Genomic DNA, 26,921 nt, shown 5'->3' with positions numbered 1-26,921 from the left:
ACTGGGTAAAACATGAAGCCTTTGTAGCACTTGGGTTTCAAATCAGAGGGATTCAAAGGAAAGGAAGGACAGTGAGCCCTTATATTATCATATATTATCCAAATTCCTCAAAAAGGTGGTAACTGTTTCTTAAAACCTGGAACTGGAACTGTTTTTCTTAAAACCTGGAACTGGAACTGTTTCTTAAAAACTGGAACTTCCCTGCCAGGAAATCCAGAGCACTGAGCTGTGACCCAGCCTCAGGGCAGTCACTGTCCCTTGCCCCAGCCCTGAGCAGCTCCAGGAGCACAGAGCATTTCCCTGAGCACTTACATCAGTTTTGGATTTGCAGGTCTCTTGCCTGTCCTTCAGCATCTTGTCAAGGACTCCACTCCTGCACCACACATTAAATACAGTTTTCCCATGCTGGTATCCCACTTCCTGGGAAAAAAAAATCAGGAGAAAAGAAAGTAATTAATAACTGCCATTAGCATAGGAACAACTGGAAAAAACAGACCCATTGCCCCAAGTTTTACTCTTTTTCTCAGAACACAGTAGAAATTATGTTGAAAAATCAAATGGGAAGGACAGAGCAACAGGTTTTGGGAGCCCTGGATCCCATCTCCAGCCCTGGTTCTGGCAGCAGCATTAAACCTCTGGTGTTGTCTCTCCTCCAGTTTTTGGATGAGGGTTCAGAGCCTTCCTTGGGGCTGGAGTTCACTTCCCAGCATCTATGCCAGCCCAGGGTGGGGGTGATTAAGGGAAGAAAAAGGAGCTGACAGCTCTGCCACTGGCAGGTCAGGCTGACCCAAACCAGCCAGGGGAAGCTGAGCTGCAGAACAGCCACCCCTGCTTGGGGCTGAACACGAGGGGTTTGATATGAAGAGATTTCAGCTCCTTGGAAAATGCTGGTGCCCATTTCTATTTCCTGTAAAATCCAGGCACAGAGCTGAAATGAACCCCCCCAGTACTTCCCAGCCCCTAAGGATAAAGGAATGCCTGGACTGTCCTTCCCTTTGGACAGCACAGTTTAAAGCTCCCTTGTGGACTGAAGTTAGTGAGCTCTGCTGCAGGGAATGAGGATCCAGGAGGTGCTGCCCCTCCATCCCTGCAGTGTCTGGTGCCAAGAACCTGCTCACAGACAGTGACACTTGTGAGGAACTGCCCTTCTCTCAGGTTTTATTGCACTGACAAAATTTGCCTGGTGCTTTTACATCTCTTTAACAGCAGCACATTAGAACAGAGCAGGGATGTGACAGCTCACGATTTGCTCCCGTGATGAACTACCACACCTGTCTGTCAAGGTTTCCACATCAGCCAGGGCTCCAGCTGGCAAAGAACAAAGAATTATATATCAGCAAAGTCCTAGATCCACAAGCAGACAGCAGTGTTTGCCCACGAGCCAAGAGGCACCAAATATCCCAGAGAAAATATTTACACTGGGGAAATCAGCTGGAGGTTTGGAGTAGCTGCTGTGTGTCCTAAGGAGTCTCTCAGATGGGAACCTGCAGGGCTAAGCTGTGCTCCTGGGGCTGGTCAGTGTTTGCTAAGCCAGGACCAGAGAGAGCAGTCTGCAGGCTAAGGAGCATCACAGCTTCTCATTAAAGTGTAATGGAGATTGACTTCAAGGAGGAGTGGTGCTTTTCCAGCCTGGGAGAGGAGCAAAGCTCTGAAGGAATATCTGGACATGGAAGATGCCTGCAGGGCTAAAACAGGCAAAGAATGGAAGGAGGCAGTAAAATCATTTTCTTGACAGGAGACACTGAGCCAGAATGGCTTTTGCTGTCCTGCCTGAGCAGGGACATTTCTGCTGTGAACACTGGATTATGTCAGCAGGACAATTCCCTGCACACCTGGGGCCAGCTCTGCCCCTGCTGGGCTCTGACACAAACAAACACAACCCATGCCAGTGATGTGTGAACTGGCAGCACCACTTCAACACCCTGACACTGGTGCCACTTCCTGACCTGCAAGGGGTGCAGAGGAATTGTGGATGATGTTTTATTCACAGAAGGGTTCAAATGTTCGCAGAACCAGGTATTTTCACATTTCCCTCCATTTCCAGGATTCAAGGCCTCCCTGACAGATTTCTGCAAACCTTTCATGATACAACAAGCTCCAGGAGGAGGTGAAAGTGAGGCCAAACCTCAGCCCACAGCAATGCCAAACCCCAAAACTGCCCAGAGCAGCTCTCACCCAGCAGCTGAGCCCGAACTGCCACAAAACAGAGCAAGGCAACCCATCCCTTCACAGGTCATGACAGAATCAAGATTACAAACTCAATTCCTGCTGCTAATCCAATCTCCCAGCTGAGATATCATTCCACAGCATTATTGAGTGTCAATTATTCACTCTGCCAACGCACTCCTCTGCACTCTGCCACGCTCTGCACTGGCTGCAGCACTAATTACCAGCAGCAGGGCCGTGAGGAGCAGGGCAGTGAGGGGCAGAGAGGAGCAGGGCTGTGAGGGGCAGGGCAGTGAGGGGCAGTGAGGGGCAGGGCTGTGAGGAGCACTGAGGGGCAGAGCAGCGAGGAGCAGGGCTGTGAGGGGCAGAGCTGTGAGGGGCAGGGCTGTGAGGGGCAGTGAGGGGCAGAGCAGCGAGGAGCAGGGCTGTGAGGGGCAGTGAGGGGCAGGGCTATGAGGGGCAGGGCAGTGTGGAGCAGAGCAGTGAGGAGCAAGGCTGTGAGGGGCAGGGCAGTGAGGGGCAGTGAGGGGCAGTGAGGGGCAGAGCAGTGAGGGGCAGAGCAGTGAGGAGCAGGGCTGTGAGGGGCAGGGCTGTGAGGGGCAGAGCCATGAGGGGCAGGGCTATGAGGGGCAGGGCTGTGAGGAGCAGGGCCATGAGGAGCAGAGCTGGGCCCTGGGTTGCCAGGGGCACTCACACAGATCTCGTCGAACTTGCCGAAGTCCAGGGTGCCGTAGCGGTCAATGGGGGGCCGGATGTACTCGCAGTAGTCGCTGTTCTTCACCATCTCCAGCTGCCGCACGCAGCACACGTAGGCCAGACGTGTCTGGATCTCGGCCATGTTCAGCACCTGCCCAGCACAAATTCACAAATTCAGCTCCTCCAGGTGGCTTTCAGAATGTGCTCGGTGTGCTCAGCACGGGGGAGAAGTGAGCTGGTGTCTCAGGTTGGAAACGGGGCTGTGTGTTCTGTCCCCATCTGTCAGAGCTGGGGCAGTTCTCTGCTGTCCATGGGCAGTTTTTTCTTGATCTCTCCCACAGCCAATCCTCCCTGCAGGAGATCTCTGCTGTCCATGGCCACTGAGTGTCCCTGCAGGGCTGATCCAATTCCAGCATCCCATGGGGAGATGCTGCGCCCAGGGCAGGAGCCAAGCATTCCTACCTGGATCCAATGTGAGCCTGGCACAGCACAGCAGCCTTTGCCCAGTGCATTGCCAGAGGAGCAGCTTCTGCTGCCCTGCATGGCCAGAGGGAGCCCAGGCCCATCTCCAGCAGCCCTGGAGCTGCAGAGGAAAACTCCCCCCTTGTGCAGGATCCCTGCTCCAGCAGAACCACAGCTGGCACTGCAGGAGGGCTGAGCCCCCATGGGATGGGGCTGTGCCACCCCCTGACACACAGGGGGCAGGGCCTGCTCTGACTCTGGCAGTGGCTTGTTTTCTTTATTTGTACTATTACATTTGTATTTTAATTTTCCTAGTAGAGAACTGTTATTCCTACTCCCGTATCTTTGCCTGAGAGCTCCTTAATTTCAAAATTATAATAATTCCGAGGGAGGTGGTTTACATTTTCCATTTCAGAGGAGGCTCCTGCCTTCCTTAGCAGACATCTGTCTGTTCAAACCAAGACAGCTGGCACCTGGTGATGCCCTGGCACAGCAGCACCTGCAGCTGGGCCCCAGTGTGAGCAGGCAGGAGAGTGTCCCTGGTCAGCACAGGAAGGGAATCGCCTTCCAACAAGCTTGAACCAAGACTTTCATCCCAGGATATAGTGAAATAAATACAGAACTTAAGAGATCTGTGCTGAGGTGAGGGGCACAGTGATCCTCCAAGGCAGAAATCAGTGATGCCGCATCCCTGCCAGTGTTCAAGGCCAGGCTAGACAGGGCTTGGAAGCTTGTGGGGGGGGAACTGAAAGGGCTTTAAGGTCCCTTCCAACCCCACCCAGTCTGTAATCCCATGGTTCTCTGATCTGTCCAGTGCCAGGGCAGAGACTTTGCAGAATGGCTGAGGTGGACAGGGACCCCTTGAGATCATCCAGACCCTCCCTCCTGCCCAGGCAGGGCCAGCTGGGGCAGCTTGTCCAAGACCATGTCCAGCTGAGTTTTGACCATTTTCACAGATGGAAACTACCAGCCCTCTGTTTGGCCAGTGTTTCACCACAGCCAATAAATAAAAAGTGTTTTTTGGTGTTCAGAAGGAATTCCATGTTTCCATGGTTGCCTACTGCCATTCAGGCAGTTGGAATATTTCACTGGGTACTACTGAGACCAATTCCAACTGGAGAATGCAACTGGGAGGAAAGAATTAAAATCAATATCCACTTGGGGGAGAGTAACAGAGCCAGGTAATTTAGGAAATGCAGAATAAGGAAGAGAGTTGGCCTGAGCACATGCAACAAAAGGAAAATAATAAAATCATGCTCTGCAGACCCCTGTTTATCAGTTGCACTTAATTACTGCCAAGTGCTAAAATCTCCCTAAATCAGCAGTTCAGAGACACAGGATAGAAAGTGAGCTGGACAGATTTACTGCTTTTATGGGTAAAATTAATTAATTCTGAGTTTATCAGAATGTATGCAGATCCAAGAAAAGATTTCTTTGCTCTAAGAATTCTGCCAGCCGCTTCCCACATCACTGCCTTCCCTTCTTTGAACAAGAATTCACATTTCAGGAGCAAAGGAGACTCAGGGCTGCCCTCATCACTCTGCACAGCTCCTGAAAGGTGCCTGTGCTCAGCTGGGGCTGGGCTCTTTCTCCAGCAGCACTGACACAACCAGAGCACACAGCCTCGAGCTGCACCAGGGAAATTCAGGTTGGATATCAGGAAAAAGTTTTTTACAGAAGGAGTGATAAAGTTCTGGAATGGCTGCCCAGGGAGGTGGTGGAGTCCCCATGCCTGGGTGTGTTTAACAAAGCCTGGATGTGGCACTGGGTGCCAGGGTTGAGTGCAGGGGTTGGGGCTGGGTTGGACTCAATGATCTTGAAGGTCTCTTCCAACCTGGTCATCCTGTGAAATCCAGCAAAACAACAAATCTGGCCCAGACCTGCTCCCTGAGTAACAGAGGGAATCTTCCCACTTCTCCCACTCCTCCCACTGCCCTGGAAAACCATTCCAGCCCAGCCCCAGTACCTTGACTTTCTCAGCCAGGGGGTTCCACCTCTTCCAGAGCAGCCACCAGCCGCTCAGGCAGTCGCCGTAGTTGGTCAGGTCGGTCTCGTCGCGGCTGCCCACGTCGATGGCGATCACCACCTTGGCCCCCATGGACCTGGCCACGTCAGCTGGGGACAGGAGGTGTCAGAGGCCCCTGTGTCACCTCCCTGCTGCCCCAGGTGCAGATACAGATCTGCACGGCGCAGGTGTGGCACCTGAGGTCGCACCCGCCGCGAGCAGCAGGACAGAAGTGCCCGTGGGTGCCCATCCCTGCAGGGATCCAAAAGGTGCATGTGGCACCTGGGGACATGGCTTAGTGCTGGGGAGTGGCTGGCCTCAGCCTTAGAGGATCTTCAGCCTAAACAACTCTGTGATTCCACATGAACTCTGCAGCAGCTCTGCCCAGACCATTCCTGCTCAGGGAGGCTCTGTGGGGAGGGAGGGATCCCAAATCCTGCACCAACCAGGCCCTGAGTGACCCCAGGGTGAGTCCCCGCTGCTGCACTGCTGGGGGACATCACTGACAGGGGATGTTTTGCCCCAGATCAGTGGGATGACCTGACCCTCCCTGAGGTCACCAGGCAGCAGGGGACAGGGCACACAGCACCAGGGCAGTGACACCACGTTGGGTACAATGGAATAGAGCACATCAAACCCACATTAATTCCAAAAAAAAACCCTGGGGGACCTGCAGAGAGAACAAGTGGCAGTGCCTTAGAGAGAGCAGTGCCAACGCTGCAGGGAGAAGGTGACAATGGGAGGAGCAGGACAGGGACCTGCCAGCGAGGAGAGGCTGGATGGCAGCCTGAGAACAGCTCTGGGATCCAAGAGAAGGATTCACATCTGAAAGTGGGAAGAGAAATGAGGCAACACTTCCCACTTCAAGGTCAGTAAAAGGACGAGCTGCAGTCTTTGGATACGGGTGAGGATTTAGGGAAGCGCCAGGGGAGGGAAGAGAAGGACATGAACCTCACAGAATGGATTTCTATTTCTTTCACACCCCCAGAGTCCAAGATAGTTGCAGTTTCCAGAATAGTTTTGCGTAGGAAAACCACAGCTCCTGAAGAGCCAATTTAGAGGCTTAATTTAGACACTTATTTAGATCAGATCTGTTCTGTGACTTGGATTTATATTCCTGGGCTTGTTCAGTCTATTGTTTCCCACCCAGTGTCACCTGTGCCTGCTCTTTGCCCTCTCCAGCTGTGGAGATGCAAGAGTTGCTTTGGTTTGCAAGTCACAATTCTGGCTTACAATCACAGAGAATGGAGATGCTGATTTGGGGGATCTGTTTTGTGCATTTCAGTTCCTGGGTTTTAGGTAAATACAGCCCTGATGGAAAAATAAAGTCAGGGTGTGACAGGAAGATGTAAATGGCTCAGGTTGCTCAGGTGGGAGTCTCTGCCTGAGGTTCCTCCCTCTTTACCTGAGTCACAAACTGCAGTGACCCTGCAGGGCTCTGCTGCCTCAGCCACCCCTGAGCCACCCACCCTTGTGACTGCAGTGAAACCTGACACAAAACACATCCCAAACACGGCCAGTTCACACCCCTGGACCCTGCTGGGGGGTTCAGACCTCATCCCACACCCCACATCCCTCCTTCCATGGCCCCATGATTCCCCCACTGCCACATGCTCCAGGCGACACCAGCCTGAGCAGCAGATGCTGTTGCTCTCTCAGAATTATTTCTTAATTAACTGATTGAAGAGAAACTCCAAGGTAGATTGTGTGCCTGTGGTTTGATTCCTCCTCTCTCCCTTCAGCAAGCACTAAATTAGACTTAGCTGAATAGAAGATACATACTTAGCTGAACAGAACTTAGGGAGTTGTATGTTCAGAATTTGGCTATCAGGAAATACTTCATTAAAAAAAAAGTGTTAATAAAGTCAAGATAAAGGGAACACCCAGAAAACTGAGAGCAAGGACTCCAGGTAACCAGCATGAGGTTAAAGGTGTCTGTGAGATTTCTCTTTGTTTTGGGGATAAACAAGAGCCCCAAGGCTTGCAGGCTGTTTGATGGGCAGGTCTGGGAATTTCTGCCCCCACGGGCTGTGCTCCTACCTGGCAGGTTGTTGATGTAGCCCCCATCCATGAGGAGATGGCCATCCTTGGGGTCACACAGGGGTGGCATGTACCCTGAGAGGGACATGCTGGCCCGGACGTACCTCCACAGGGAGCCTGCAGGGAGGGCAGCAGCATTAATTAATCAGCCAGCATTAATTACTGCCACGCAGGGGGGAGGCTGCTGCACTCATTAAGATAATCAAGAGATAGAGACTTTCCTCAGAGCACTGTGAGGAAGTTATTAAAACAGTTTATTATTTTCTGTATCATACTACTGGCCAGGAAAAAACACAGACTATGCAGACACCAGGCAAAGCCCCAGAATCCACAGTTTTAAGCCCATTCCTCAGATTTACTGCCTCCTGTGGGATCTCAGCATATTCCTACTGCAGGGAGCACCAGGGTTTGTGGAGCTGGGGCTGAGGGGGAAGGAAAAGGTGCAGCTACAGTCACTGTGTTCTACAGAGATCCACAAACCTTTTAGCAGGACCTGAACCTGAAAAATACAAGCTATAGTACCCCCAAAAATTCTGTTTTCCCTCCTCTGCAACAAGCAAACGTTTTGTCTTGTGAAACCACTGCAAATGCCTCCTGGGGATCATTATCTCCTCTTGGGCCATTTCTGTTGGTGCTGTAAGGAACAGTAATAATCCTTTAAGCTGCTAGAAACAAAGTTTAGTCAAGTAGAAATTGATTGGCCGTGTTTCCTATAAAACATTCTGCTTTAAGGCTCTTATACACTGATTTTTCTCTTAACATTTGCATCAACCAAATTGGGAAGACACTGCATTTCCACAGGCCAAGAGGCTTGTCTGAGAAGTGAATCTTTAAAATACCAAGATAAGTGAGCCTTGCAGTGCTAAATCACTGCTCAGTAATTAACTGCTTGGTGCTTCCAACAGCAACTCTTCCCAGCAAATTCCCTGGGCATTGATTTTCTTTTGGTGTTTTCTTTTTAAAACAGATAACAGCTCTGTTTCTAATTCCAACCCCAGCACTCCTGCTGTTAGCACAGGTTAATGCTGGCACATTTGGGGGTTATTATTAATAGTTTTAGTGGAATTTCCACCCAAGGAAACTGCTGACGTGTGTTACACCTCACAGACCAAACCAAGATGGGAAATGGCAGCAGCTGGGAACTTAATTTATCTCCATTCAGTGGAGACAAGCGTAACCACTCTCCAGCTGATTCCTTTCCTTCCATTAAACTTCCACGGGGACAAGCAGCTGGCTGGAGTGAGTTTCCTGACCTCAACTGGCTTAACCTGCTGTGGAATGGGAATACAAAACCTCTGAGAAGGGTTAATCCTTTTTCTGCTTGTTTTAGCTGCCCTGATCAAAGCCCAGAGTCCTTCAGCAGCTCCATAACCCCCCTGGCATGGCAGGAATGGGCAGTGTGACCTGTGCCAGCCCCAGGGACAAACATCAGATGTGGCAGCAAAGGCTGCAGCTCCCCCCAGGAATATCTGGGGCACCTGGAGGTCTCCTCTGCAGGCTGAGTCACTGACTGACAAAAGGCAAAGGCAGGGACACATCCCAGGCACCTCAGATCCTCCTCCCCTCTTCACTCAGTGACAAACAGAAAGGACTGACCACAAATGAGAGCCCAACTCAGCCCCTGCTTCAGGCAGAGCCTGTTCTGGGGGAAGACAGCTTCATTTAGGGGAATTGGAATTGTCAAAGGCTTTGGTTGCTTTAAGTCTGATTTATGGCTAAAATACCTGCACTTGATTTTAAGGATGCTTTAAGTACACAGAAAGGTGCCAATGGAGCCATTTTCTCCCCAAACAGTGAATGCAGCATCTCATTTAATTCCCTGCCAGCAGCCCTGTCCCTTGCCACCTGTGTACAGCCACAGCTTGGTGCTCAGCAGGTAACACAGAAGGGAGAAGCAAGAGGAAAGACAAATTTCAAAGGTGAGACAAGCTCCAGGAAGAAGGGGTGACCCTGAAGCCTCCCATGATGATTGAAGGCCTGGAGAGGCCATGGCCACACTCACCATCCCTGTGCACCCTCATGGCCGAGGCAGTGATGTCAGTGGTGATGGTGAAGTAAGGAATCCACAGATCCTGCAACAGAAGAGTCCCAAATTCACTAAATCTGTCACCTTGCACTTGACCACGCCCTGTGCCTGACACACAGCAGAGCAACAACCTCTGGACCTTACCAGACAGAGCTACAGACACACACCTGCATGGATGAAGGAAACCCCTCAGTCCTGTGTTTAAATTCATAAATTTGTCTCTCATGTAAACAATTCATTCAGAACCAAGGCAGACAAAAATCCTCCTGTCCTTTCTGAAGTAGCAAGAGCCCCTTGTTCCAGCAGAGTGTGCAGAGGCAGCACAGAGAGCTCCTCACACAAACCAGAGCCACCTTCTGCAGGGGGTTTTTGTTTTGATTTCAGGTGAAGGGTGGGGGTCTGATGGTCACTCCCATCCCAAGGGATCCTGAGGCTGTTTAGTACTGGAGGACATGAAGCACATGATCATCCATGGCCTCCTGACTGAGCAATGGCCAATCTGTACCTCCTGGTGATGGAGCCAGGGGTCATCACTTCAGCAGGAAATGCAGACCCAACATTTTCTGGAATCACAGAGGACAACACCGAACTCTGGAGCACTGGCTACAGGAACAAAGGACCCTGCAAGGTACATCTCCAAGAAAGTTCTAGAGGTTGCCTGAGATCCTGCAGGGTAACACAACAGTGGGGAGTGTGGAACAGAAGGAGGGTGAGACACAAAAAGAATGGCTGAGCCAAGAGCTTTGGGAGTTTATTCAATGGGGCCAGCCCTGCTCCTGGCAGGGGAAGGTCTCCCTCTGGTTTCAGCTGTGTCTCACCTCCCACCTGCTGGAAAAAGCAAAGGGGAAGGTGACCTCCCAAGTGTGTAGGGCTCTGTTGGAGAGAGGACAGTTTTGGAAAGTTTCCATGGTGCCTGGTGAAATGGTAGCTGCCAAGGGGAAGCAGGAGGACTTGTCTGAGTAAACTGAGCTTGTGTCCTGTTCCCAGGAACAGCTGATGCTGCTCTGTCAATCAGAAAACTTGAATCAAGGCACCTGCCCTCCCAGGCAGCCTTTGTTCACTGGGCATGGTGTCTGGCCTTCTCCAGCACAGCTTTATGGGCCTTAAACACAAACCAAACACAGGTTTGGACTCCAGGACCACTGGAGGTGGAAGCTCTCCCTCACTGGCCAGGCTGCAGCTCCTGGTGGGATTTCTGTGCTGTTCAGCCTGAAATTCTGCACTGCCAAGCAGCAGGGGTTTTTCTGCCTGAGTTTAATCTCTTTAGCAGCTCTGCAAAGCTGGTGGGACTGGGGAGGGCTCACAGGCACTGCACCAGGATCACAACCCCAGTGTAAATGCCAGAGCAAAGTGGATGAATAAAGTGTGATTACAAGAGAATTAAGGTGCCTCTCCAAGCTGAAGATATTCTGGGGATTGCACTTCTCAGTGCATCAAGCACATATTAAGCAGAAATAGAGGAATGGGAGAAGAAGCCTCTCTGACACCTCCTTTCATGTTCCTGCAAGCACCTGCACAAAGCAAACTAACCCAAGGCCTCCCACGCAGCAATAAAGCCTCGCTGCTCAGGGATTGTTTCACTGATTTTGGAACAGAGCATCATTCAAGTCTGAAACAGGACTTAATGAAAGTCTTGTCTGATTCCTCACACCTGAGCCCCCAGCTGAGATGATTTACAAGGGCATTTTGGCATGGGGATAAGAATTGGGAGAATTCTTATCCCCATGCCAAAATGAAGAATAAAAATTCCAGAGGCTGAAGTTCTCACTGAAGGATGGGTAATTCAAGAGGAAAATAGCTCTATTTCTTGAGAAATTTCCTCCAAGCACCCTGGCCTGGGTTTGTGTGTCCAAGAGCCCCATCCTGGTTTTGGGTGTGCCCTGTGAGGGTCTCACATGGATGACCCCAGCTTGGGGAGTGCCTGTGGCTGGAAGCAGTGATGGAGTTTTTGTCACCAGGGCCCCCACACGAGCAGCACTGCTGGGAATCAGGAGACACCCACATTACAAGGGTTGGCAGAGAGCAAATTTCAGAGAAAATGGAAACCTCCCTTCCAAGTGTCAGAAATAACAGCTCAACGTCAGCACTCCTGCCTCCCCGTGGGGGAGAGGGGTGAGGGCTCTGTGGGAAGCACAGGGGTGTCACCTCACAGCCACAGCAGCAAAGAGGAGGATCTGGCCCAGAACTACTAAATTTTAAACTTTTCTAGAGCCACGAGGGTCAGCCCCTTGGTAGGAAGCTCCCAGGTTTTCCTGGGATCACTGCAGATCCTCCCAGGAAGGAGCAGCTGTGGCCAAGCACCCAAACACAACCTCTGTTTGTAAGGCTGTAATTCATTTTTACTGATAGGAATTTCCAGGTAGAAGTCATTGCTACCCAGCCAACCCCACCCCAGCTAGGGAGAAAAGATGGATGCTTGTAGTTTGGATCCTCTACATTCATTGAGAAAATACTTTTTCAAGGCTCCTGGCTCAGCTCCTGTTCCTTTCTCAGTCTCCCTTTATCCTGGGGCAGCTCCCAGTGCCAGCACTGGTTACTCCACATGGAGAGTGGGAATTGCAGTGAAGGAGAAACTCCCCCTTTCCTGCTGAGCTACACAACATTTTTCCTTATTTATCTGAGGGAATTCTTCCCACAAGAGGAAACCCTGGCCATGGACTGAGGGGCTGTGCTGGTCAGCACACGTGCACAGAGATGATGCTGCTGGATGCCTCAGGACTGGATTTCTCTCACACAAAACTTTCCTGTGGCTGCAAGAAAAGAGCAGAATATGCAACTACAGCTGTTGAAATTCCTAAGGAAGGAATCTGCTGCATCTTAAAAAGGAAGTACAATGAATTGACTGCTGGAATCCAAAGCAGGGATAGATAAAAATGGCCTCAAGTTGCACCAGGGGAGGTTTAGGTTGGATAGCAGGAAAAATTTCATCATGGAAAGGGTGGTCAGGCATTGGACAGCTGTCCAGGGCAGTGGTGGGGTCACCATCCCTGGAAGATGTCAAAAGCCATGTGGATGTGGCACTTGGGGACAGGGGTCAGGGCTGACCTTGTCAGTGCTGGGGGAATTGTTGGACTCAGGGATCTGAGGCCTTTGGCAACCTTGATGATTCCAGGATTCTCTAAAACCTGCTTGTCTCCAGCACCATCTCCTCTGCACAGCAAACTGCTATTTTAAGCCACATGATGATTAATCACTTACTTTCATATTTGCATTTAGGTAGGGAATGTTTTGGATTATTTTTACCAAATATATTTAAAGTATATACAGTGTTAATTTGCTACATGATCTTTCATCACAAGGATGCAAACACAGGAATAATTTGGTTAAAATTGCAAATCAGGTGAAATTCCAAGCTACCCAAACACTCTCTCAGCAGGGTAATGTAGGAAGACAAACACTGATAATGTGCTTTACAATCTGCTGCTGCTGAGGGAAAGGGGAGAGGTGCATTCCAAAGGTGGCTCTTGGCTCAGGTGGACCCCACAACACCCAGCAACTACAAAAAGGTGCAAACCAGGACACAAAGGACTCTGCCATTGTCACAGCTTTCAGCAGGCTGCTGAGAAAAACTCACTCCAGCTTCAAAACTAAAATTCAAAAAAGCCAAAGCCATCACAACCCAATTCAAGCCCTTCTCTGGTGTGCCCTGAAGGTCTCTGAGACCTGATTTGCAGGAAAATAATGATGAAGCAGTCTCAGCTGTTCTCTTCAGTGTCACAATTTTCACTTCTTCTCTCAGACAATGAGATCCCATTGTCAAACTGAAATAGCTACAAATAATCTACAGTTTGTGTTTTCTAAATCCACCAAAAAGAACAGGCTCCTTCTTGCCACCATGGACCATCACATTCACACTTTCACCACGTTTTCAGTCACCCAACAGCTCCAAATTTCCATATTAGCATTAAAAAAAAGCTATTTCTGCTCCAACAGAACACAGAGACATAATTTCCTGTCCATAAGGTGAATAAACAACCTACCTCTATCTGCTTATCTTTGAAGATGTTGTTGATGCTGTTGTTAAAAGCTGCTCCAGAAAACATAGAGGTTATTGGGTATGTCAAGTCTAGAATAGTCTTAAACACTGAGTTCATAACCTAAAAAGGGAAAAGAAAAGGCATTTCAAAGGTCAGAGTGCATAGGAATGTGTGCATTGAGGCTGCAATTCCAGAGACATCAAATTCCAGAGTTCAGAGCCCACATGCTGGAAGCATCACAAGTGCAGAAAGTGTTGAGGGGACAGAAATCCAACTACAAAATCTACAAGCAGGAGCTCCCTGTGTGGTAAATTTACATTTAGTAAACCCCAAAGCAGAGCAAGGCCTGCAGTAAAGCTCTGCCAGAAGGAGCCTTGCTCCCCTGTGCCCCAAACCAGCCCCAGAGCAGCGTGCCCAGCACAGCCCTCAGCCTGGGCACGAGGCCACAGACGCTGCAGCTCCAGCCTTTACATTTTCTCTAGTAAAAAAGATGTTCTGAGTTGTCTTCCTCTCCATTATCCTTCCCACAGCACCTGTCTGGTTCAGTGGTGTGGGAAGGAACCCAAAAATCCATGGCAGGAATTGCTTCATCCATCTCTTCTCATTTGGGGATCACACACAATTGTTCTCCCAGACCTAAAGCTTTTCTCTGCCTCAGTGGAGGCATTTAGAAAATCATGTCTGGGATTCTCTGGGGCTCCAACAAGGTTCAGTCAAACACATGTCATAGAGCTTTAAACACTTTCTGTGGAGCAGGGTCCATGATTTGTCATTCCCAAAGTCGCTTACTGGGATGTGTTATGGACCCAGCATTTAACTGCTGCAAACTCAACAGGGGAAATCCAACCACATCAGGTTCCTGAAAACTGCAGGTCTCTGAACATCAACCCTTCTAACACACAAATCCTGGAATTAAGCTTTCACAGATTCCTTTTTTCTCCATTGCAACAGCATTATTACACCTATGTACTGACCTACAAGAGAAAATGATGAAAATCCCTAAACTTTATGGCATTATGGCCATGGTATTTGCCCACAACTAGGGCATTGCTGTCAAATCCTAATAAATCTTAACAAAATTCAATGTTTAATATATTACATCATAGTCAAAATGTAGAAGAAGACCACAAAACCCAATTAATTCCTTTCAAATTAAATAGAATTTCACTGGATGAAATATTTCCATGAGATGAAATATTTTCTCTCTCTACATGTTCTCTGTAATTTAACAGCTTCTCAGAGATCAGGGCATCCTTCCCAGGCAGACACATGGAACAGCCTCAAACCTGCCAGCTGTTAGAGCAGCTGTGCACAGCATCTGGCCTTGGCTTTACTCTGCAGTGATTCAGAGCAGCAGGATCAGCCTACATTGTTATGTCCAGCTGCTTTCAAATTTCTGTCAGGGATCTGCCCAGAGAAAACCAGTGCAAGGATAAAAGAAAGATCACTAAGAACAAGGATGGGAACAGGAAGTGTGGGAGAATGTAAAAGGCTGAGCACAAACCCCAGGATGAAGCTTCATTCACATCTTCACTCTGGGTTTGATGTGCTGAGGACAGTGTGCCAACCTAACTATAGACTGCTACCCACAGCTTCAGAGGGAGATGGAATTAGTGCTGCACCTAAAATAGGGATCAGGTCTCTTCAGAATGATTAAATCAGGGGAAGAGGCATCTACAAAGAGCCCTTTATTTAATAGTGAAGAAAAACCTCTCCCACTCAGCAGCAGCCATTGGGCTTCCCTTGTTGCAAATTATATTTATGGTGCTGAGCCTCCACATTTCTCCTGATCCTGACAGTGATCTTGTCCATGGACAAAATATTTCTTAATATTCTCATTTCTCAAAGCTGGAAGATGCCCTTTAGCTGAAGCTGATGGCCAACAGCCTCCAGAGCCTTCCAGGAATAGCTGCAACCACCTCCTGTTCCCCAGATAAATTCAGTTAAAGATCACCCTCTGGGGAGGCAGACAGAGCCTTCTGCCTCCTGCTCCACGTCCTACCAGGAGCTCTGGGATCAGCTCCAGCAGCTCCAAGAGTTTCATCCCCTGACACCACCAGGATGGGAGGCCCAGCCCTGAGCCAGCTCTGCCAGTTCTCTCAGGGCTTGCAGGTCATGGAATCGTGGAATTTTTTGGGTAGGAAGGACCTTAAATCTCATCTCATTCCACCCCTGCCATGGCAGGAACACCTTTCACTGTCCCAGGCTGCTCCCAGCCCCGTCCAACCTGGACTGGGACAATTCCAGGGATCCAGGGGCAGCCCCAGCTGCTCTGGGCACCCTGTGCCAGGGCCTGCCCACCCTGCCAGGGAGGAATTTCTTCCCAATTCCTCATTAACTTCTCATGAACTTCCAGTACTACAGCTCTGATACAAGATGAGCTTTCTTTTTAAAAAGACCTTCAAATCCTAAAATCATTTTTAAGTGACCCTAGGGTATAGAAAAGTTCAGCAAGGAAGGGAGAAGGTTCTGCTCACAGAAGAGCAAAGGCACATGATGATGGACAAGAGGAATTGTCATCTCTGGCTCTTTTGTTCTTTGATGCAGCATTGTGGCAAACTGGTGTGAAAAGCCAGTATAATCCCAGGATTTTCCAATGTTCCTGACTATAAAAAACCCCCAAGGTTATAGGAAAACTTATGAAGCAACAGAAATTTCAAACAGATCCAGTATTTTTAAACTACTCAAAAGATCACGTAGTACCTTCTCAGGATTCACCTGAAGTTTCAATAAAACAAGGAAAGGAATTCCCACAGAAAAAAAAATAAAATTCAATACAATAAAAACATAAATCAGGGCTGGATGAGAATTGGCATGACAGGAAAAAACCAAGGACTGATTTCTGGCCAGATCTGCCCATTAAAGCACAGGATCTCCCAATGCACAAATGGAGCAGGGTCAGAGGCAGAACCTCCTGACTCCCTGGGCAGAACCCCCACATTTATTTGAGCTGTCAGTGCCAGCCAGACAGTGACAGGCAGCAAATGATGGCAGTGTCCCACCCAGCCAGCCTCCATCCCCAATAGGAGCAGTGTTTTAGCCCCACACACATCTGTAACTGTATTCCTTTCTAAGAATATTCCATCTTTGTGAAATATTTCTACCTTGAGATATTAATCCTCCAATTAAATAAAACAGCTGTCTGCAAACACTAAAGCTTTGGCTTGTTCACTTTGCTGGTAAAACAGAGGTGCAGAAGACACAGAGACAATACACAGTAACTAATCTGACTGGGAATTTTTATATTTCCCCCTGTATTTTGACAAGAGTAATTTATTTCTTCACTGCTTCATTAGGTGCAGAAAACACATCCCATTAAAATATCCCTTCTCCCAGCATCAAGTGTAGAGCTAGAGAGATGCCAATTGCTAAAAATACCAAAAAGAGAAATAGATGCAGGACAAACAGCATTCAGCCTGATGGATTAAACAGAAGATAAGAAAAGCTCAGAGTTAACTAATCCATGCCAATGAAGACATTTCCCACGTGGGCCAGGCTGCTCTCAGCAATAACCTTCCCCAGCACAGGCTCAGAGCTGCAGAGGAGCAGGAGCAGCAGGTCCTGGAGCAGGGAATGCTCCATCCAGCCCTTCTGCCTGGCTGCTCCTGGGGCATCTCCTGCACAGCCACCCCCAGGGCTGCTCTGGGGACAGCAGGAAAGGTCCCATTTGGGAATTTGGGGCTTATCTGGGGGATATTTCAGCTCTCTCACCCTCAGTCCCTTCAAGTGGATCTTCCAAGAATTCCCTAAAGACCTCCTGGCTGTTTCCCACACACTGGGGCTCCTTTCCCCCCTCCCTGCTCAGCATTAACACCATACAAGAGTCAACACCTCAGAACAGCCACTGATAAAAATTTTCTAATGCACCAAACTCTGCACATTGTGATCTTGGAGAGGGGATTTCATGGCTCTCTTCAGTTTGCAGCCATTCTGCTGGACACTGCTGGTACCACTGGGAAGGGCAGGCTTTGCTTTTGTCCTCCTCAAACCCTTAGACAATTTCTGGGCTGGACATGGACCTGTAAGAACACTCATGGAAGTCCTCATGAAAATCTGTTCTTCATTACTAAGATGAAATGTTTGCTCTAACAGAGGTCAATCTCTTCTCCCACTACTTATTTGCAGCTTTCAAGGCAGCAACACCTGAAACAGCCCCAGGCCAAAAACTGCCTTTTACCTTGTGAAATGTTCTCTGAACTTTTGCATTTTTAATGCCTTCATTAAATGCCTTCATTTAATCTCTAAGTATTCCTGATAAAGTGACTGTGATTCCAGCTCTGGCAAGCTCCAGAGTGGGAACAGGGTCCTGAGAAACCTGCCCTGCACAGGGCACACCTGACAAACAGGAGGAGAATCCTCTGGACAAATGCACAGAAGGAAATTCCATGGCTGTAGCTTAGCCAAGAGCTGGGAGAGAGGGCAGAGAGCCCCGGAGTGCTGGGGGCTGGGAAAGCTGGGAGGTATCAGCAGCCACTCAGATGCTGCCCTGGAGGCACAAGGTGGGAGAGAGAGCAAGGTTAAGGGATTGTCTGACACAATTCAGTGCATTTGGCTTTATGTCTTTAATCTTGAACCTCCCCCAGGTTTGTGATTCCAGCAAACTGCTCTGGATCATAAACAGTTTATGTTTTGGGTGCTTCCCAAGCCAGCCAGGCACAGGCAGTTCTTAAATAAAAAGCATAAAATCCATATTCTTCTGGCAAGCAGTGATGGGGAGGTGAATCAGTCCCACAGCACTCTGCCCACAGGACAGCACAAACATCCCAGGGCCTCAATGTGCATTTCAGTCCCTCACACAATCCATCTTCCCAGAGACAGTTTTTGTTGCAAAGCCATGGCAGATTAGAGGATCCTTGGGAGACATAAACAGTGCCCACATGCCAAGGACAGGGTCCTGTTTCCCCCTGAAACCCAAGACCTAAGACTCTTAATCTCATTTATAAAATTCCCTATGTCATTTCATTTTCAGTAAGAAAATCTACAGGAAAATGTGGGGTTAATGTGAAGAATACAAACTTGCAACCAGTAAAGAACCTCACCTTCAGTCAGGCTGAACCAATGGCACCTAGCACAGTTTTCATCCAACATCTGATCAATAAATAAAACCAAGGCCAGGCTGGATGGGGCTTGGAGCACCCTGGGATAGTGAAAAGTGCCCCTGCCCATGGCAGAGGTGGAATGGGGATGATCTCTAAGGTCCCTTCCAACCCAAACCAATCTTTGATTCCATGATAAATAAACTCACCCAATGAAGTCACTATTTAAAACAACCTTCCCAAAACTTGGGTTAACTTTGAAAATAAGTTGTTGTTTGTACTAAATATTGATAGTTAGGACCTTCTCCTGACCCAGAGTCCCAGTGCTGTGGAGTGCACAGGCAGGACCAGGAGTGACACATTTGGGAGTTATTTAGAGAAGGATTACCTCTGTCACTCAGTTCCACTGACACATGACAGCATGTGAGAAAGAGAGAGAATTACACAAAACAGAAACACATTTGTTGAGAGCTGGAAAGGAAACAGGCCCCAGCACATAAAAGAGAAGATAAAACAAAGATAACCACAGGTGAGCACACTGAGACAACATCTCTGTGCCTTGACAGTGTGACCAGGATTGGTGCAGAGCTAAGCCAGGCCGCTGCCTCCTGACTGCTTGGACATGGAGCAGCTTTTCCAGGTGACCCATCACTGCCAGGCAGGGCTTACTCTGTGGCACACACACTGAATTTCAGGAGGCTGCACCTTCCTGGGGTGCTGCGTGTGCCCTGCTGTGCCTGGGCCTTGCTCCACTGGAGGAGGGAAGCACAGCATTCCCCGGGGAGGGAATTCAGCATCCCCAGTGGAGGGAATTCAGCATTCCCAGTGGAGGGAACATTCCTAATGGAGGGAATTCAGCACTCCCAGGGGAGGGAACATTCCCAGTGCAGGGAATTCATCGTTCCCATGGGAGGGAATTCAGCATTCCCAGGGGAGGGAATTCAGCACTCTCATGGGAGGGAACATTCCCAGTGGAGGGAATTCAGCATTCCCAGTGGAGGGAACATTCCTAGTGGAGGGAATTCAGCACTCCCATGGGAGGGAATGTTCCCATGGGAGGGAATTCACATTCCAAGTGGAGGGAATTCAGCATTGCCAAGGGACGGAATTCAGCACTCCCAGTGGAGGGAACATTTCCAGTGGAGGAAATTCAGCACTCCCAGAGGAGGGAACATTCCCAGTGCAGGGAATACAGCATTCCCATGGGAGGGAGCATTTCCAGTGGAGGCAATTCAGCATTCCCAGTGGAAGGAACATTCCTAGTGGAGGGAATTCAGCACTCCCATGGGAGGGAACATTCCCAGTGCAGGGAATTCAGCATTCTCATGGGAGGGAGCATTTCCAGTGGAGGCAATTCAGCATTCCCAGTGGAAGGAACATTCCTAGTGCAGGGAATTCAGCACTCCCAGGGGAGGGAACATTCCCAGTGCAGGGAATTCATCGTTCCCATGGGAGGGAATTCAGCATTCCCAGTGGAGGGATTTCAGTGTTCCCATGGGAGGAAACATTCCCAGTGGATGGAACATTCCCAGGGGAGGGAATTCACATTCCCAGTGCAGGAATTCCCAGTGGCAGTGCTTACCATGGCCCACTGGCGAGCTTTGATCCTCATCTGGTTGTAGCTGCGCTCCTCGGCGTACAGGGCGCTCATGAAGGCGCCGATGGACGTGCCCCCGATCATGTCCACGGGAATGCCAGCCTCGATCAGCGCCCGGATCACGCCCACCTGGGAGCAGCCCCTGTGCCAGGGAGGGAGGGAGGGAAGGGAGAGAAGAGCCACTGTCAGCCAGGCAGTCATTGAGGGAGTGCAAAGGCTGGGGATGAATGGTGCCTTCTAAGGAAGCCGAGCCCGCGCCAGCTGAGCTGCCAATCTCTTGCTGAACAAGCCCCGGTGCCAGGAACAAACATTATGAATGCAGGAATCCTCCCAGAGACTCCCAGAGGATCTGAGGGAACACGACCACGCAGCCTGGATCACTGGGAAAGGCAGGGAGATGACAGCAGCCAAGAGCTGAGCTGGTGGATGGGCGAGGGAACGTCAGCGTGGACTTGAGGGAGCAGAGTCTACTGGGGTCCCCCCAAAGCACCCAGGAAAGGCTGGAGTTCAGAGCCCTTCCCTCCAGTTTCTTTCCTGGTGGTTCTCCACAGAAACTGAGCCAGCCTGGGGTATTGGGAAGGGGCACCACATGGATTAATAATGAAATTTGAAGGTGGAAACAAAAGCAAGCAGAGACAAACAGTGATGAGAGGGCAGAGGTTGGGTCTGCACACAAGCCCAGGAGAGGGACAGATGAGGAGGCAACTTTTGAGGATAACACAAATTCCTTCAGGAGAGTAAACTTATTCCTTGATTTCAAGTGCAGAAGGAATTCTGAGCAACAATGGAGACAGGTGATAAACAACAGATGATCCTCAGTGCTGATGGGACAAGAGGAAAACAGAAGCAGCAACGCCCCTGCAGCAACCAGCTCTTATCCAGCTCTGCTCACATGGATTTGGGAATCCCTGGGGATATTCCCTGAAAAATATTAACCTACTGTGCAGTGCAAGGTCAAGTGGCAAATCAAAGAAGCCAGAATAAAACAGAAAACATAAGAGCACACATCCAGGATGGGCCAGCATTTGGAAAACCATGAGCAAGCTCAGACTTCTCACCCAAAAAAAGAGCAGAACTAAAAAATGACAGAGAGAAGCACAAAAGGTGACCAGGAATATAGGATGGACTTCACAGGAGGAGAAAGTAAACTGGAATCACTGACTGGGGAAGATCCTGACTGATGGGAAACATGCAGGGTCAGCAATGATATCACCATGCAGAGATTTTAATGGAAAGGAAAGAATTTGCAGACAGGTGTACATAGAGCACAAACTGGGGAAGCCACAGTTACCACATGCTGGAGAGGTCAAATCACAAATGGATTTAAATGTGGAAAGGATGAATCAAAGGTACCAGGCTGTCAGTGGCTACTAAACATGACAAATGGGAGGTGCAAGCTGGTGTTCAGGAGGCTCAGGAGCTGCTAATTGCTGCTCCCCACCATCAGAAATGAGAGAGCAGAGGTGGAACCTTTGATCTGATCCTATGAACATTTGATCACATCTGATCTTTTATCCCCTAGTGGGAGAGGGAGCCCTGCCTATCCCACAGAACCACAGAGCCCTGCACTGGAAGCAAATTGTCCTTCCAAGCAGCCCAAAGCTACAGCCTCTGCTTTCCAATGCTCTGTCCAGTGAATAAGAAGCATTTTTGATTAGTTCATCCCACCTGGATGGATGCTTTGCACTCTAGGCCATAAAGCAGTAAAAAGCACTTCCTTTTCCCATTTCCATCCCATTTTCTGTCCCCCACAGTTTGCTCTATTTCCATCCTCCTTCCCCTTGCTGTTTACATCCTATAAATACTTGCTAACAGCTGCCAAGTCCACCGTAGGTGTCACTTGGCCAAGCTATGCTGAGCACATTCTTTCCATCCAAATAAATCCCCTCCAGCTGCTGAAATGCTTTGGGACAGGTTTGTGGTTATCCTGGGTGTAAATGACTTCAATGACAGATCTGTGCTGCTGCAATCCAAGAGCAGAAAATGGCTCATTTTGCTTTCCTTTCCAAATTCCCCTTCTCCTCTTCTCCTACTGCTTCTTCCCACCAGATGCCCTGAGTTAAAGGAATTCTCCTTTTTCCCTGCCCATTGTTTTTAGGTTTTTAGAGTGCAGCTATTTTGGAACTCTGCTGCTCGTGCCTGGCCCTTGCCACTGTCTCAGCCCTGATACTCCACAAGGAGCAGACCTTTCCCTGCACCTCCTGCTCTCTGGAGACAGCCCACATCAGGTGCCTTTCCTAGGGCACCTTAAAGTACCTTAAACTATTTCCTCCTTGGAGGACAATTTTAAACAGGCCATGAGTAGCTCCAGACTGGATTCTCTCTCTTTAACTGTTTTTCCCAATTCAGACATCCATAAATACAAAGGATTTGATGTGAGCACTCTGGATTTGTTCCCATTTTGCTGCATGATGCCTTTGCATGAATAACAAAAGATCATCATTACTTTTATTGGCAAGTCATCCCCTCCTGGTGCATCCACAGAGTCCCTGCCAATACCCCACTAATGTGAGGCCACAGATCTCCAACAGATTCACTGATCCCAAAGCAAGATGGGAATCAAAGTCCTTTTCTTGCTTCTAAAAGAACCTCCATAAGCTGCCTGATTAAATCATGTTTCATTTATACACAACCACAAAGCTGATTCTTCCAGCTCCAACACCCTGAGCAGGAACATTCCTGGAATTTGCAATTAAGTCCTGAAAAAAGACAAATGTGCCTGAGCCCCCCCTTTTCTCCAGGTGGTCCTGACCTCCTGAAAGACAGAAATGGGGATTTTTTTTCCCCCTTCTCCCTACAGCTTTAGGCCATCACTGCCCCAGCAATGTTACTACATGGGACTTCTCAACAACTCCTTGCAGTTGTTGGTTCTGTCCTGGGCACCTCCCAGCTCCCCAAACATGGGCAGGCTGCCAGGGGAAGCGTGTGCCAGCACCCTGCCAGGCACTCATCCCCTCTGCCAGCATCCCTGGGCTCCCACAGAGCTGCACTGGGCAGCTGCAGACTGAAGAGGAAAAGGAATTGAAGCCAGGAGCAAGATCCATGTTCACAGCCAGAGGACCAGTGCAGAAAAAACCCCAGGGATTGTGCACTCCTTGTAATACCAGGCTCAGTTTCACAGGGGACGTGTCCTGGTTTAGGGAAATGTGGAAATACAAGTGTTGGGCAGGAGGAGAACAAAGGGAGATGGGTAACTCCTGCCAGTGCTGTACCTGCACAGCAGTGACAAGGTGGGACTGGGAAACCTCCAGGTGACACAGAGCTGAATGTCACTCACTGCAGAGGAGAGCGCCAGGGGAGTGCTGCCACGCGGGAGGAAGGAGCAGCCCAGAGGGGGATGGACACACAGAATGTCCCTGGAGCTGCACATGCAGCTCCTCTCACCCTAGAGCTGCCTGAAGGAGCAGCTGCATGCAGCACCTCCCCTGCCAGGACTGGCACTGCCCTGGGACAGTGACAAGGGGTCTAGGAACAATGATCTACGAGATGACTTTCAAATAATTTCTATCAGAACCCAAAGATTTGCCCAGGAGGTGCAATCAGGATCTGAACAGAAACTCTTTTCCATTGTACTCCATGCCTAGGACAGGTCTGATTCATTAATGCCCTTTGCAGAGAGAGCTGAGCCAGCATCACCCAGCTCGAGGAGGGGCTGGAAGCCAGAGCCAGGCTCTGTTCCCAGCCCTGCCCCTGCCTCAGCCTGACCTGAGCAATGCAAAGCAGGGGCTGCTCTGGGCATCAGCTGCCCCAGGTGCTGCTGTCTGCACTCACCAGATCATGATCCCCATGCTGAATAAGCCTCCAGAAGCTGTGCTGGCTAAACTCCAACACCATTCCTTGTTTACTACTCATGGCCACAAGGAGGTCACTTGGTCTGGTCAGCTGGACAAGAGGGGAGACCTCACTGCAGTTCCAGGTTCCTTGTGAGGGGAAGAGCAGGGACAGCTCTGATCCCTTCTCTGCATGACCAGGGACAGGAGCCAGGGCACGGCTGGGGCTGGGCCAGGGCAGCTCAGGCTGAGCTCAGGGCAAGGCTCTTCCCCCAGAGGGTGCTGGCACTGCCCAGGCTCCCAGGGAATGGGCACGGCCCCGAGGCTGCCAGAGCTCCAGGAGCCTTTGGGCAGCGCTGCCAGGGATGCCCAGGCTGGGGCTGCTGGGGGGGCTGGGCAGGGACAGGGGCTGGGCTGGGGGATCCTGGTGGGTCCCTCCCAGCTCAGGATATTCTGTGATTCTGGGAAAGAAATGACCACAAAGCAAAGGGAGGACGTTGGAGACCTGCTTCCCTAAATACCTCAGCACAGCACACACTGAGAGCTCAGCCTTTCTGCCAGAAGGTCTTACAGGAAAATTCCTGCTGCTGAAATGAGCCCTTGCTTTCATCCCCTGGGGAAGTGCTGCTGGCATGTGACTGTAATGCATGAAGGCCAGAGCAGAACTGATAAAAGGAAAATTCCCCTGTGGGCTGTGCATGTGCCAGCCCTGCACGTGCTGCCAGAGCTGGGATGAATCTGCCTCAGGAGAAGGCAGCCAGTGCAGCAGGACATCCCAGATCTGAGTGCCAGCAGGAAGGCAGGCTGTCCTCCTGCTCAGGGGCTGAAGGAAACACAATCAACACAAAACCAATATTTTGTGCACCAGTATTTCCCCCACAAGCCACACCAGCAGGATGCTGCCTGTGTTTGAAAGAACACCCTGAGCCTGGGAGCAGCCAGAGGGGAGACTAAGGGGACAGCCAGGCAAGGCTGCAGCTCAACCACCTCCAAAGTCCATGTCAGCTTCAAAAAGGAAGCTGGACTCAAGGAGGAATCCAGCCTGAGCAGCCCCATCTCTCCTCCTAACTGACTCAGCAGGGTGAAGGAGATCTCCCTGAATGCTCTGAAGAAATGCTGTTTCCTTTGGCTAAAGAAGGATTAAGGCCATGGCTGCTGCAGAGCTCTGCTGTGTCTCCCACCAAAGCCTCCCCAGAGTGGGACACAGCTTCCAGCCCTCCTTCCTGATGGAGCTACCTGGCAAAGGAGGCAGAAAAATAGTGAAATTGTCAAGGGGACTTTATTAAGCTCCATTAGAGCCCAACAAACCTGAATTAAGACACCCTCAGAACCTTAAAACTCCTGAAGCAGCAAAGCCATGAAAGCTTTTCCCTGGAAGGGTTGTCCAGGCTTCACAGGCTGCTCAGGGCAGTGGTGGAGTCCCCAGCCCCAGGGGATGGAAAGCCACATGGATGTGGCACTTGGGGACAGGGGTCAGTGCTGGGGGAATGGCTGGACTTGATGATCTTAAAGGTCTTTTCCAACCTTAAACATTTTGTAATTCTATGAATTTGTATTTACTGTGTCCATTTTGGAGATGTGCAAAATGGGGTGCCTTGGGCAACCACTCCCCAGCCCTGCTCTGAGCACTAAACAAACTGAAGGTGCCTGAGCTTCCAAGCCCACAGGAGTGGACAGCACACCCTGAAATCCACCATGTGCAGCACACAGGGAACCCTGGCACTTCAGGGACCCCAAAACAGGCTGGTGACTGAGCCTGCAGCTCTCAGAGCACTACAGAACCATTAACTGAGGGGTGGTGGTGGTTCTAGATCCTTCTTGGAGTCATTGGGTTCCTTGTACTGGGGTGAGTGGAAATTGGATGTTGTTTATGTGAGGAGCTACATGGAGTGGCATCAGGAAAGGTAACATAAGGAAAAGCCTCTTCTTTACACAAACAGCTGCATTTTTTGGTTGTTCTGTGCCTGATCCTGGCATTGAGTGGTTCAGTCACTGTTCAGAAATGGAACAAGTCTGCTACAAGTTGCAACTGGCCTATCTCCAGTTGGCACCTTGGAGCTCTTGCAGCAGCAGCAATATACCCAAACATTGCTTTGAAATCTAATTCCAGTTATATCTTTCCAATAACATTATTTCCCAGCCTTCCTGACCATAAAACTTCCCAGCATCATAAATCAGCCAGAATTATTGCAGTGATTTTCTGCCAGCTCCAAAGGAGCACAGCACCCAGAGCCCTGCATTTCTGCAGTTCTACGTGAGCCCTTACAAGGAACTTTCCAGTCTTGACAACATTAATGAACTGTTAATCAACTAAGAACCATTTCTAAGCTAAACAGAGGGAATAACCCCACATTACTGGGTTCTCATCCTAACATCCAACTATCAGCAGGATCTTTCCCAGCAGCTGCCCTGGAGGAAGCTTTTTCCTTCCACAGCCCACACATATTGATCCAGAGACCTGAATTTTTCTTGTCTTCCCCTCCATTAACAACAACCTCATTCCATCCTCCCACTTAGCTTTGCCCTCAGATTCCCACCAACTCCTCAAGCCAGAGCTCAGGAGCCATTTCCCTTTGGCCTTGCCAGGCTGCAGAGATCACACCCTGTGCCAGGCAGGCACAAATGGCAGAAAAATCATCTCCTACTCATCACAAGCCCAGTGAAATCCCCTTCCTGCAAGAAAATCCAAATACAATGTCCTTTTATAGCCCTGATCTTGTTTCTGCTTTATACACTAACTTTAGAACAAGCTTTAAACAAAGAGATTTGTGCCTGACACAGAAATAAATGAGCAAAATGTGTTCAGTCCTTCCAGGAGATCTCTCAGGGCTACCCAGCCCTGGGGTGTGAGGGGATACAGGAGGAAGGCCCTGGAGGGGAGGAAAAGCACAAAATAGTCAAAGTAAATTATAAAATGCACCAAGGTTTTTGTTTTCTGATCCCAGCTGGCTTGGAGAGGGGCACAGGAGCAGGGAAGTGGCTGAATGACAAACTGCAACCACTTGGGGATGTCACAAAATCCTGTCCCCTGCTCTGAGCCAAGGAACAATTCCATTATCATCTGCAAAGGAAGATAATTTCTTTGGAAAACAAATATATCCTTCTTCCCCACCCCTCTGAGACTTATTTATTAAAGCCTTGCAAGA

The 26,921-nt window shown here is 49.6% G+C and overlaps 1 protein-coding gene across 2 annotated transcripts in view; it reads right to left on the bottom strand.

Annotated features, from left to right (window-relative positions):
* The window catches only part of PNPLA7 (patatin like phospholipase domain containing 7), a 134,105-nt gene that overhangs the window by 10,158 nt on the left and 97,026 nt on the right, over window positions 1-26,921 (bottom strand). For both annotated transcript variants that reach the window (XM_036394025.2, XM_036394027.2), the window contains exons 27-33: window positions 19,991-20,147; window positions 13,376-13,492; window positions 9,372-9,441; window positions 7,370-7,486; window positions 5,291-5,439; window positions 2,861-3,013; window positions 313-420 (exon numbers count right to left, since the gene is read on the bottom strand). In XM_036394025.2, the coding sequence (XP_036249918.1) occupies window positions 313-420; window positions 2,861-3,013; window positions 5,291-5,439; window positions 7,370-7,486; window positions 9,372-9,441; window positions 13,376-13,492; window positions 19,991-20,147 (871 nt within the window). The remainder of the gene's footprint in view (window positions 1-312; window positions 421-2,860; window positions 3,014-5,290; window positions 5,440-7,369; window positions 7,487-9,371; window positions 9,442-13,375; window positions 13,493-19,990; window positions 20,148-26,921) is intronic.

The sequence above is a fragment of the Molothrus ater genome, chromosome 20 (assembly GCF_012460135.2).
Source record: "Molothrus ater isolate BHLD 08-10-18 breed brown headed cowbird chromosome 20, BPBGC_Mater_1.1, whole genome shotgun sequence".
Lineage (NCBI taxonomy): Eukaryota > Metazoa > Chordata > Aves > Passeriformes > Icteridae > Molothrus > Molothrus ater.
This window is presented reverse-complemented; position numbering and strand designations above follow the sequence as displayed.